This window comes from Pinus tabuliformis, chromosome 1_2 (genome assembly GCF_031772625.1).
Source record: "Pinus tabuliformis cultivar Carrire ecotype Pingquan chromosome 1_2, CPIR1, whole genome shotgun sequence".
Lineage (NCBI taxonomy): Eukaryota > Viridiplantae > Streptophyta > Pinopsida > Pinales > Pinaceae > Pinus > Pinus tabuliformis.
In genome coordinates this window covers 1,027,448,071-1,027,460,676 of record NC_142298.1, presented here as the reverse complement: position 1 = coordinate 1,027,460,676, position 12,606 = coordinate 1,027,448,071, and the positions used below count along the sequence as shown (strand labels likewise).

The window sequence follows — 12,606 nt, the reverse complement described above, 5'->3', positions numbered from 1 at the left end:
ATCAAAGAGGGAGAAAGAAATACTAAGTTCTTCCACAAATCCACTATGGCCCATAGGGCACATAATAGAATCACAAAGATTAAGGATTCTCAGGGTGTTGAGCTTGTCTCCCACAAGGACATGGAATCAAATCTAGTACAACACTTCTCTAATATTGCAAAGGAGCCAATGGAGGATAGATCTAGGTTCATTAATCAGTTCACCCAGTATATCCCCAAGTTGGTCACTAGAGAGGACAACCACAATCTCAATAGGCTAGTCTCGGAAGAGGAGGTTAGTGAGGTGATCAAGGAAATGCAAAGTGGAAAAGCACTAGGCCCGGATGGATTCAATGTTGATTTCTTCAAAGCCTGCTGGGATACAGTCAAACAGGATATCCTCGAAGTTGTGGAAGACTCAAGAAAATACAAAAAGGTTCTGAAAGCACTGAATGCTTCCTTCATAACTTTAATCCCCAAAAAGGAAAACTCTATGACTCCGGATGGATTTAGACCCATAGCCTTATGTAATGTGGTGTATAAAATCATCTCCAAAGTGGTAGCCAATAGACTCAAGTCCCTACTACCTTCCCTCATCTCAGAAGAGCAAATAGGCTATGTGGAAGGATGACAAATTCTTAACAACATCATCCAAGCACATGAGGTGGTACAGTCTCTCGAAAGCAACAAGCAAGAAGGCATGATTATTCGGTTGGACATTGCGAAATCATATGACAAACTCAACTGGTCTTATATCAGAGCTACTATGAAAGCATATGGATTTAACCAAAATTGGATAAGATGGATTATGGCACTAGTCACCACGACCAACTTTTCCATTCTGCTTAATGGAGCCCCTTCAAATACATTCACACCTTCTAGAGGGCTCGGACAAGGTGCTCCACTCTGCCATTTCCTCTTTGTCCTCATGATGGAAGGGCTAGGCAGGGCAATCAAAATGGCAAATGTTGAAGGTTGAATTCACGGGATCAAGCTCACCCCGGATGGAGAGGCTAACACTCATCAACAATTTGTGGATGATACTATTCTATAGGGCATACCCATAGTTAGGGAAGCAAGGGAAATCAAAGATATCTTAAACGACTTTGCTATGGCAGCAGGCACAGAGGTAAGCCAAAACAAGTCCGAAGTTTTTTTATTTAACACTAATATTGCTATACAGGGAAACATTACCAGAATTATGGGTTTTCAAAGGGATCAGTTGCCTTCCAAATATCTTGGCATTCCTCTTATTGATAAACCTCTCAGCAAGAAAATATGGGAACCAATTTTAAATAAACTTTAGGACAAAATCAGAAAATGGACATGCAGATCTTTAAACTTAGCAGGGCGACTTGTGCTCACACAGGCGTTCTTGCAAGCCATTCCCATTTGCATGTTTGCAACTATCCCTGCTCCTCAAGGTATTAAGCAATAGATAAGTAGCATTCAAAGGGACTTTCTATGAGGTAAAGGGGAAGAGAAAAAAAGTAGGCTTTAGTTGCCTGGTACAAGATCTGCAAGCCCAAAATCCATGGTGGCTTGGGACTGCATGATCCAGAAACTCTTAGTAAAATTTCGGGAGCTAAGCTTTGGTGGCAATGGATCAAGGAGCCGAATGCCCCCTGGGCCAAGCTTTGGAAACAAAAGTACGCCAAGAACTAGCAGGAAAAGGATCTTATTAGAATGACAAGACAAATCAGAGGATCACACATATGGAACCTTGCTTGGGAGAACAAAAGCATTGTTCAGCAGCATTATTTTTGGGAAATCCGAGCAAGGGACCAAGATCAATTCTAGGAGGATAGTTGGCAACAGGAACTCATCCTCAACAGGATTGACCTCGCAACACTCAAGAAAGACACAGATAGCAAAGGCCTATTAATGGTAAAAGATTTCTGGGACCAGGGAAGGAACAATGAAAAATGGAGGAAGTGTAAGGAACTAAGTTGTATTGATGAGAATCCTTTGAAGGCCATGGCAGAGGCTCTCACCATGCACTTAAAGCACAAACAGATTCTGGTTTCCTCCTCACATGACCAATTAAGATGGGGGGAGAATAACGTAGGTAACTTTAACCTCAAAGAGGCAAAACAGGCAACCACGGGATTCAACGTTGTAAATGCTAATAAAGTATGGAAGGAACTATGGCAAACTCTTCACTAGATGAAAATAAAGCTATTTATCTGGCTTGTGCATCAAAGGAAGATCCTAACTTGGGAAAACCTACTAAAGAAATGCTTCATTGGCCCTTCCAAATGTCACCTATGTGGCTCACATGAGGAAATGATTGAACACCTACTCAACCTTTGATCCTTTTCTGCTAAGGTGTGGGACTGGGTGGCCTCAAACTTTCGACAAACCGACAGGGACAGTGTTAGCATATCCAACACTCTGAAAAACTGGAGGAAGAACTTATTAGAGAATGAGATCATCAACAAAGCTTGGATGCTAGTACCAGGCTTTGTTATCTGGAATGTTTGGAAAGAATGCAATAGGAAAATCTTCACAAATAAAGCTAGTGAACCCCGACATATAATCAATTAAATTCTAATACAACTTAAAGAGACAGTTAAGAGCCTTTTGAGGTCAATTCCCATGAATCCTCCTTTGCCTCACGAGGAGATTATTATTCTTAATTTGGGTCTTCAATCAATTAATCCTCAAGGAATAAGGAAGGAAGTGAGAACAATTAGCACAGGGGCCAGTAGACGGTAGCCCCCTCCTCAGGGCTTCTTCAAAATAAACATTGATGGAGCTTCTAAGGGCAATCCGTGGGAAGCTGGCTTTGGGAGTGCTATAAGAGATCCTCAGGGGCACACAAAATACATCTTCCATGGCCACTTGGAAAACGGTACCAATAACATGGTTGAACTTCTGGCTTTAGATCAATGATTGGAAATCATGGTGGAGGCAAATTTACAGAATGTTATCATTGAAGAAGATTTGGATTTGATCATCAAAGCAGCCAAGAAGATTCACAATGGAACTTCGCCAGATAAAGTGTCGAAGCACTGGAAGCTGCTGCAGGTTTTTCACCGTATCCACTCTCACTTGCAGACCCTTAAAACAATTAGATTTTTTCATGTTAGAAGGAAGACAAATATGCTTACAGATCGGTTGGCCAACGAAGGTGTGGCCAATAAGGACATGAGTTCTCGATATGCATGGGAGTTGTTACCTGAAGGAAAACTGCGAGAGGACTGTTACATCTTAGCAACCAAAGATTGGGATTTATGGATGAACAGTTTTGATCGAAGGGATTTGGGAGATAGGAGTGAGGATAATATCACCTAATTTGTCTACGATTTTGGGATATGGTTGCTCTCCACAACTTTGTTAACTTTTGGATGAATGATGAAGGTTCAAGTTGGGCAATGATGTAGAACGGATTGCCTGGGTGTATTTGCCTCAGCAGGTTTCTATTGGCGACTCCACGCAGAAGGCTCAACAAGGTCTACGAGAATGTTCTGGCTTTTTCGCGAAACCACAAACTCAATACCATAAGTGGTATTTCACATGGGACTTAGATGGTATCTGGTATTTTGGTAGGTGCATACGATTCCACTCAGTGGGTAACACGTGGCATCGAGAGGTGAGAGAAAACCGCTCTCATCGTGTGGTTAAACTCCATGCTTCTCGTCCATGCGATATCCCTGATGATTGTTGGATGGAGATTATGTATTCAAATGCTGAGATAGGTCGTGCTTGTTGCCTTAGGGTTCCGGACCTGTTGCTGTTTATTGGACCCAGTTTAGAGTTGCGGTCAGGTCCGTTTGCAAGCGGCGGTGGGGTCCATTGTGGGTCCCTGTATGGGCCCCGGGCTTTCCACGAAACCATGAACACAAAACACCAAAACCTTATGTGGTATATCGCGTGGGACATGGCCGGTATCTGGTATTGTGGAAGATGCATGTGATTCCTCTCAGGGGGTAACACGTGGCAACAAGAGATGAGAGAAAACCGCTCTCATCGCGCGGTTAACCTCCGTACTTCTCGTCCATGTGATATCCCCGCTGGCCATTGGTTCGGGACTTTGCTTTCAACGGCTAGGATTGGTTATGCTTGTTGCACAATTGTGGGTCCCTTTGTGGGTCCCTTTGTTTGTTGGTCGTTGGATCGGGGTTATGTATTCAATGACGAGGATTCGGTTTAGTGGACTTTTTATTGTTGCCTTCGGGTCCGTCTAGTGGATGCAGTAGGAACCACTTTGAGCTGTTTATAGAAACCTCTTTGAGCAGCGGTCCATGGTTTTTTGCCGCCCCTGCTGTCTGGGACACTCTGTATATTATGTAATTTGATCAGATTAATAAAAGGTTCGTCTCTTATAAAAAAAAAATTAAATATTAAAAATTTATATAAAACTTTTCATTCCAAAATTTATTTTATTTTCAAAATTCAAAACTGTAATCTAAAATCTTTCCTTAAATTTAAAATTTATCTAAATTCATTTAACCATTAATACATATTTATATAAAATTTCTCCTAAATTTAATGCTTACACATTCCATTGGCTAACTCCGAAGCTCAAAATTCATTTTTTGCTTTAACTTCCTAAACACTTAAAAGCCAACAATGAAATTGAAGAACAAAGAAAAAAAAATTCTGCACTTACAATTATTTCATGCTGACGATTAACTAATCCCGTAAACCGAACCAAATATATACGAATCAAATTGTCGAATTATCGTATTTTTTTCTCAAATTAGAGCGATTTTGGCTTTAAACGAGGGGACCGTTGGGATAACTTCATATGAATCTCCGAAAAATCATCTACTTTAGCTTGGAATGCTGACCTTTGGGATAACTTCATAGGAAGTTTGAATGAAAGAAAATATTTTTAGAAGTATAGATTTATTAAATATAAATATTTTTAAAGTTTTTAACTTTTTTTTCTACCTACGATAAAATTGTGATTGAGATGGATCTTTACACACTCTCTATATTTATATATTTATTTTGATATATTAATGTTTAGTTTTTCATTGTTTAGATATATCGTAGTTGCAAATTTTTATTGTTTAAATTGCAATTTTGAACCCAGAAAGGAATTTAAAGACAAACTTTTTTGGATACTTGATTTGTGTAGATAGAATAACTTAAATTCACAATTTTACACAATCTTTTGCTATATTTGAAACAAGTTTGTCTTAAATTTTTTTTATCAAAATCTAAAATAGTTAAATTACATGAAATGTTTTAATATATACATGGTATAAAAATATTTTGTTTAACACAACCATTTAAATATTTTATTTAAAAATCATATTTTCACATTAAAATTGTTTTTTAATATAAATATATTTTTAAATCTACCAAACATTATTTAATATTACATATTGAAATATTTGATTTACATTAAAATTATTATTATTAATAATAGTTTTTAAAAATAAGTGTGAACCAAAATAAAAAACTTACCAAAATTACACATATTTCTCACACTAGTAACTAAACTATATAATAAGACTTTAAACGCCTACAAATTCTAGAATACATCATAATAATACTGATTCCAAATCCCTATTTTGATTTCCACGACCATACGCCAAAATGAAAACTTCTATTTCCTAATTACAAATTAACAGTAATCCCCGTACTCTGTTGAATAAAATTGATTTCAGGAGCTTCAGATCCCTTATTCACCGCCTGGTTGGAGGCATATTCTATGTCATCTGCCTTATTTTCATTTTTGGGTTGCACCACTTGAGAATTGGAAGGCACCTCCGAGCAATTTTTATCCGTTGAGATGTCGCTATCCTTCAATTTTCCCAACAGGACAGCGTAAGGCACCTCCGAGCAATTTTTATCCGTTGAGATGTCGCTATCCTTCGATTTTCCCCACAGGACAGCGTATAGCCCTATTGTGATCAAAACTCCTCCCAACACACTGTTCGAAGTGGATCACTGAAATTAATTAGCATTTTAAATAATGCAATTTGTAGTTACTATTATTCCCGGCATGCTTATAATTATAGATAGAAGTAAGGTTAAAGCTAATTGTGATGGTAGATTTCTGGAATAGCAGGGAATTTAATGAATAGAAGTTAGATCAAACAACAGATTTTGCTTATGTTTATCAAATTGAGAAATATTTCTACAATTTACAATCAAAATAGATAATCAAAAGAATTTAAAAAATATTAGAAATCACAAACCTGCCCAGATAAATGTTCTCAGAAAGAATAATGGATCCCATAACTGCTACGATTATCACAATCAAAGGATTGAATGCCGTAGCAAAAACAGGTCCTTTTACGCGCATGCACAGACCTTGCACATAATATGCAACCGCTGATGCCACCACCCCCTGCGCCCAGCAATATTAATTACTCTACGCTATAAATTACCTTCATATGTGATCTCCGAATCTGAATTAAATGCAGACTGCATCCCAAAAAAAGAAGAAACAAAAAGCCAAACGTACAGAGTAGACTGCAGTTAGAAGGTTGATGTCCCACCCCAACGCCCACTTAGAAGGATCACGTACGAATGCTAAGCTGAGAACGGTTGCTTGTAGCGTCCCTATAAAACATATCAAGGTCGCCAGGGAGAGTTGCGCAGAATAGTTTTTAAGGACTGCAGCCTGCATAATCATGAATTAGAGTGATAAGAAGTCTGATGATGTGAAACCTGAAATTATTTTAATGGTAGATTTGAGAATATTTCTATCAATATTATTGCTGTTTTAGTTGAATTCTAAAATATTTAAATATTTACAATTAAAATAAAGATATGAAAACAGTCTACGAGATTGTTTATGTCTATTGCAGGCTGAATATTTGGTTCGAATTTCATTTCATTATCATAAAATTTAAATGAAAAAAATTCAATTTCTATATTTTTTTTAATAATAGATATTATGGAGACTTGTGTTTTTTTTAGTTTTTTTCTTAATTTATTTTGAATTTGAATAAATTTTATTAATTTTAAATAATATAACAATTTTACTAATAAATTTATTTAAAAAATCTACCATTAAATTTTTCTCTCTAATTTTTTTTTGAAAACTTTGATCCTGATCTTTTTTAGTTTGAGACTAAAAAACTTATTTATGTAATAGATATAAATTTATAATATCTGTATTGAAAACTTGTTTATCTTTAATCCCTCCATAAATAAAAATCAATCATTCTTATCTTTAATCCCTCCATAAATAAAAACTAATCATTCTTAAAGTTAAACCACCTCACACATTCCTTTTATCCTCTTTTCTTATTTCCTAGGATTGAAAAAACAAAATTTCCGGAATACAACTTTTACCTTCTATTTTGTTTTGCTTTTTTAACTTTTCATTTTCCTTCTTTGTATAGACCATCCAACCTATATCTATATCTGTTAATAGCATCTTATAACAATGAATAAATGAAGCACTTTCACACATTTTCTTTCTCTAAATTTTTTTGAAAACTTTGATGCCGATCTTTTTTAATTTGAAACTAAAAAGCTTATTTATGTAATAGATATAAATTTATAAAATCTATATTGAAAACTTATTTATCTTTAATCCCTCCATAAATAAAAATCATTCATTCTTATCTTTAATCCCTTCATAAATAAAAACCAATCATTCTTAAAAGTTTCTTAAAGTTAAACCACCTTACACATTCCTTTTATCCTCTTTGCTTATTTCCCAGGATTGAAAAAACAAAATTTCCCTAATATGACTTTTACCTTCTATTTTGTTTTGTTTTTTTAACTTTTCGTTTTCCTTCTTTGTATAGACCATCCAATCTATATCTATTTATGTTAGTAGCATCTTATAACAATGAATAAATGAAGCACTTTCACACATTTTCTTTTCTGTCTTTTTTTAGATTTCCAAGATTGAAAAAACATAATATTTCTAATTTTAACTTTTATCTTCAACTTTTTCCCTTTTTCTAGTTGTCATTTTATTTCTTTCTTTATATATCTCATCCTGCCTCTATCTATTTCTGCCTCTATCTATTTCTGTTTAAAGGATCTTATAAGAGCGAATGAATAATCCTTTTGAATATGTTCAAAACGCATCTTGCACCATCACCAACTACCTTCAGATTAACCTTTAATATACGAATTTAATAGAATTTCAGCTAACCAGATTAGCAAATTTGTGTACTGTTTTCTTTGGACAAATTTGGTAACTATGAGCGATGAATAATCCTTTTGAATATGTTCAAAACGCATCTTGCACCATCACCAACTACCTTCAGATTAACCTTTAATATACGAATTTAATAGAATTTCAGCTAACCAGATTAGCAAATTTGTGTACTGTTTTCTTTGGACAAATTTGGTAACTATGAACTTCACTCATATCTTTCAGATTTCAAAATATTCCAAAAATCCCCAATAAAAATAACCTTGTTTAAATTATACTTGAATATCCCTATAAAAAAATGACCTGTCTAAATTATAATTGAATATTCAGTTATATAACCCCAAAAGCAAAAGAGACATTATGAGAAATCGGTGATCACCTGTATGATAAAGAAGAGGGACCACGCAAGGATCCCTGCAACTATGAAACCGGAGCCCACGATACGGTTTTTAGTATCAGAGCTAACTGCTACTGGGGTAGAGCCCCGCTTATCATTCGGGTATTGATGATGTGGAGACCAAAACATCTTAAGAAGAGGACCTTTGTATAACGTCATCAACGTTGCTCCCCCTAAGCACACGATCGTACCCATTATCTTTGCTTGACTGCGTATATTCTTTATATTCACTCTTTCCATCCTAAACAAATACAGGTATCACATCGGACCATGAAAAAAATGTTGCAGGTAAAGTGCCTGCGTTTTTATTGCAGAGATATGGAGGGAACGATGTGATTTGATTACCTGAACAGGAGGGCAATCACGAAAGTCATACATGGGAGTACATTACTCAGTGCAGACGCATATGTTGTTGAAGTTAATTTCAAACCCAGGTAGTAGAAATTCTGGTCTATCACTGGCCTGCGGACACCCATTTAGAATATTCCACATTTAGTTGAAACTTAAAATTACTTCCCAGGAATCTTCACAGAAGCAATCATAGAGGGCGAGGATGGCATGAAGCAGAAGCAACCTGCCATGAGAAAGAGATGATACTTACCCTAACAAACCCAGTACAAATATTTGGCAGAAGATGTAAAACGTGAGCTTGGGCTGCACTTTCCTGCAATGCATTGTTTGTTAGTTGTAAAGCTTCACACAGGATAGGCTTGCTTTAGGGTTGCTTTATACCATAGTTACCAAGTTCGAATTCGAATTCGATTCGATACGATAAAAATTCGAATGAAAAAAATTCAATTCGCAAAAAATTCGATAATAGACATCAGAAAAATTGTTTTTTTAATTAAATTTTTCTCAATTTATTTTGAATTATGAATATTTTTTATTAATTTTAAATAATATAATTATCTAAAAAATTTACTATTTATCTTTTCTCTCCAGAACATTCTAATATCAATTTTACTTTCTATTTTGTTCTGCCTTTTTAACTTTTTATTTTTCTTCTTTATATATGCCATCTAAACTCTATTTATTTCTATTCATAAAATCTTATAACAAAGAAAGAATAAGCTACTTTCACTTATTTTCTGTTTCTTTTCTAAATCGAAGATTGAAAAAACAGATTTTTCCTAATTTCACTAATATTTTCAATTTTTATTTTCTCTATTCGAGCAAGGGAAATTAGAAATGTTCTCTAATCGATGGAAATACTACCAATCTCACCCTCCTTAATAATACCAAGTCCACGTCAGTTCTATGAACCAATAGCCAATAATCTCAACGTATATAGATGTTTGCATGCATTTGCTTATGAATGAAGGCGATTTGTAATAGTCTCGTAAAAAGAGCAAATGGCGGGCTTATCAGTCTCCTTTCAGCGAAGTAAAGACTAGTTTCCTGCCCTACTCGAGGTCTTGCGCTTCAGAGGGCGGGCTTATCAGTCTCCTTTCAGCGAAGTAAAGACTAGTTTCCTTCCCTACTCGAGGTCTTGCGCTTCAGAGGGCTAGGTGTAGTAGTTTAGCTCTTTGATTATAATCAGATTTCATATTCAGACTACCAATTACAATGGCAAAGTTTCAACCTCACACTCGTAACCTCGTATGAGCCCCTCCGGTCGTAGAGATGCAATATCAATGGATACCACGCTCAGGGGAATTCGCTTATGCTCAGCTATGAAAGTAAGTTTTCCGTCAGTTCTATTATTTGGGAGAAGAAACCAATCACCGAACCGAATTTAACCGTATTAATCACCGAACCGAATCGAACTGCCGAATATTCGAATTTTTCAAGCCGATTCGGCCGAATTTGGTAACTATGCTTTATACAAAGTGGGAAAAACAACATGAAGATCGAAATCCTTTTATATTTATTTATATCGATATTTGAGTGACATAAGGCTGACCAAAAAAGAGCGTGATTAAAAAAGCCACATGGAGTTTTCATGATCTCATCGAAATCTCTATTCTTTTTTTCTAAGAATCTCTACAATCTCTACCATATTAGTAAGAGGAATTTTATAATAAAAACCTTTTCATGATACTTAAGTGAAAAAAAAATTCATTATAATAAAAAAATATTTTTTTCATATACATATATGATAAATAATTATTTAGTAATTATTTAATTTGTGTGATTGTAGGTTAGAATTTAATGGAAAAAGATCAAAAATGGTTGCCAAGATAAAAGCTCTTCCCTATAAGATAACATAGATGCTAAATCAAATATTATAGATTCTAATTATAAAAATTCTTAGCAATAAACAGATTCTAATTCAAATAATATTAGAAGGAAAAAAAAAAAATCTTAATAATTTACTAATTATTATTATTAAATTATTTGCTATTTTGGATATGTTTTTTAATATTCTTATTAAACATTTTTTAGGTTACTAGTTTTTTGCTATTAAAACATAGTCTCCACTTCCATTTTTTTATTTAAAATATAATTGCTAAATTGTAAATACAATTCAGAAAAATTTAAGTACATAAATATTAATATGGAAAAAATCAGTATATAAATTACAAACACTAAAAAAATATTATTTTATAAATATTTTAAAACTTTTTTTTCTGTTCTTTAATTGCATTCCTGGCCCTTGATTACACTATTTTCTAATTTTATTTTATTTTTTTCAAGTTCGGGGATACTATATAAATATACTCCCACAAAGATAGAAACTCACAACAGGATTTGAGTACCCTCAACCTCAATTAACAAAAAAACTACCTTTTACGCACACCAACCTAATAGAGGAATAGGAAGAGAGGATTTTTATCAGATATTTAGAAAATCTCTCAAAAATCTTTCTGGAACTGAGCCATCGCTGGACATGCTGGAAAATTGATCAGGTTGGGGATCAGTCAACTGTTTCAACCAGATCGAAGGGAAATGGAAAATAATTCTCCGACTGTATTGAATTCGAAATTGAATTATTTAGTTTAAATGTGTGAATGTGGTAACTGTGATTTCAAATATGTTTTTTTAATGTATAAATGAATGTAATTGTGATTTAAAATATGTTTTTTTAAAGTATAAATGAATTTAATTAATTAATAGAAAAATAAAATTAAAAATTATAATTTTAATAAATATTTAAATAAATTTAATTTAATTAAAAATTTCATTAACAATAAACATACAATCATAAAACTATGAAAAGAATAAAAAAAAAAATATTTGATTTTTGATTTTTGTGTTTTCTTAGGATTAATTATATCATAAATTGTTGATGGACCTTTAGAACTTTGTCTTAAAAATAAACCATATTAAATGATCGAACTGTGGACCAGCAATTTATAATATAATTAATCTCAAAGACTTCATTAAAAAAAAAAAAATTCCATTAATTTGTTTACTTTCACTGTGAGCTTTTATAATTTCAAATGTGTGCTTTATGACTATTTTCAAAAAACATTAATCATTATGAAAAAGCTTTGGTCAAATCTGACAAAATATGTCAGGCAGTTTGATAGGACAAGAGCTAACAAGCATACCATAGGGCATTAAATACCCGGTTACATGTGCCCTCAGTAACATGATATAACACACGCGCTGTGCGTAAATAAATAAAAAATAATAACCGTGTGTTATCAGGCTATCAAAGGCGCATGTAAGTGCGCATTTAATGCCCTATCATATGCTCGGTAGTTCTTGCCGTTTGATATTAACTCATAAAATGTCAGAAATACGTAAGGACAGCTATGTAAGGACAGATATGAATACCTTTCAAGAAGGAAGGCCAGAGGAGCAAGGACTAGTGTAGCAACAACCTGCCTGTACACAACAAGCACAAAGTGACTCGTCCCTTTGTTCAGAGAGACTTTATTAATAATATTCATACCCGCGTATCCAAACTGCAGAAATATCATCGCTAAATAAGGCTTTGATTTCTCAATTAGCTTCCTCATCGATTATCAAATCAAATCTGCAAGAACTTCTGAAACAACCTTCCTTTCCTGCCCTTCTTCAAGTTCCAAATCAGTAATGGAGCTTCTAGTGCTCCCTCCCTCTCTGCACTTGCAGGTAACTTAATCTCACCCTACCAACCACGTTTACATATGAACAAAAACCCAACATTTTTTATTTTTCTAGTCAACATTGTTGGAAAAATTACTGAATAGCAAAATTTAACTCTAAATGAAACTGTA

At 34.2% G+C, this 12,606-nt stretch overlaps 1 protein-coding gene across 1 annotated transcript; it reads right to left on the bottom strand.

Annotated features, from left to right (window-relative positions):
- Window positions 1-5,552: 5,552 nt before the first annotated feature.
- On the bottom strand, window positions 5,553-12,366 carry LOC149209630 (WAT1-related protein At5g07050-like). The gene is made up of 7 exons (XM_089398691.1): window positions 12,182-12,366; window positions 9,060-9,122; window positions 8,804-8,920; window positions 8,441-8,699; window positions 6,406-6,564; window positions 6,137-6,288; window positions 5,553-5,868 (listed from the first exon to the last, which is right to left on the bottom strand). Exons 1-7 carry the CDS (start codon window positions 12,364-12,366, stop codon window positions 5,553-5,555), a joined length of 1,251 nt encoding a protein of 416 aa, XP_089254817.1.
- Window positions 12,367-12,606: the final 240 nt, after the last annotated feature.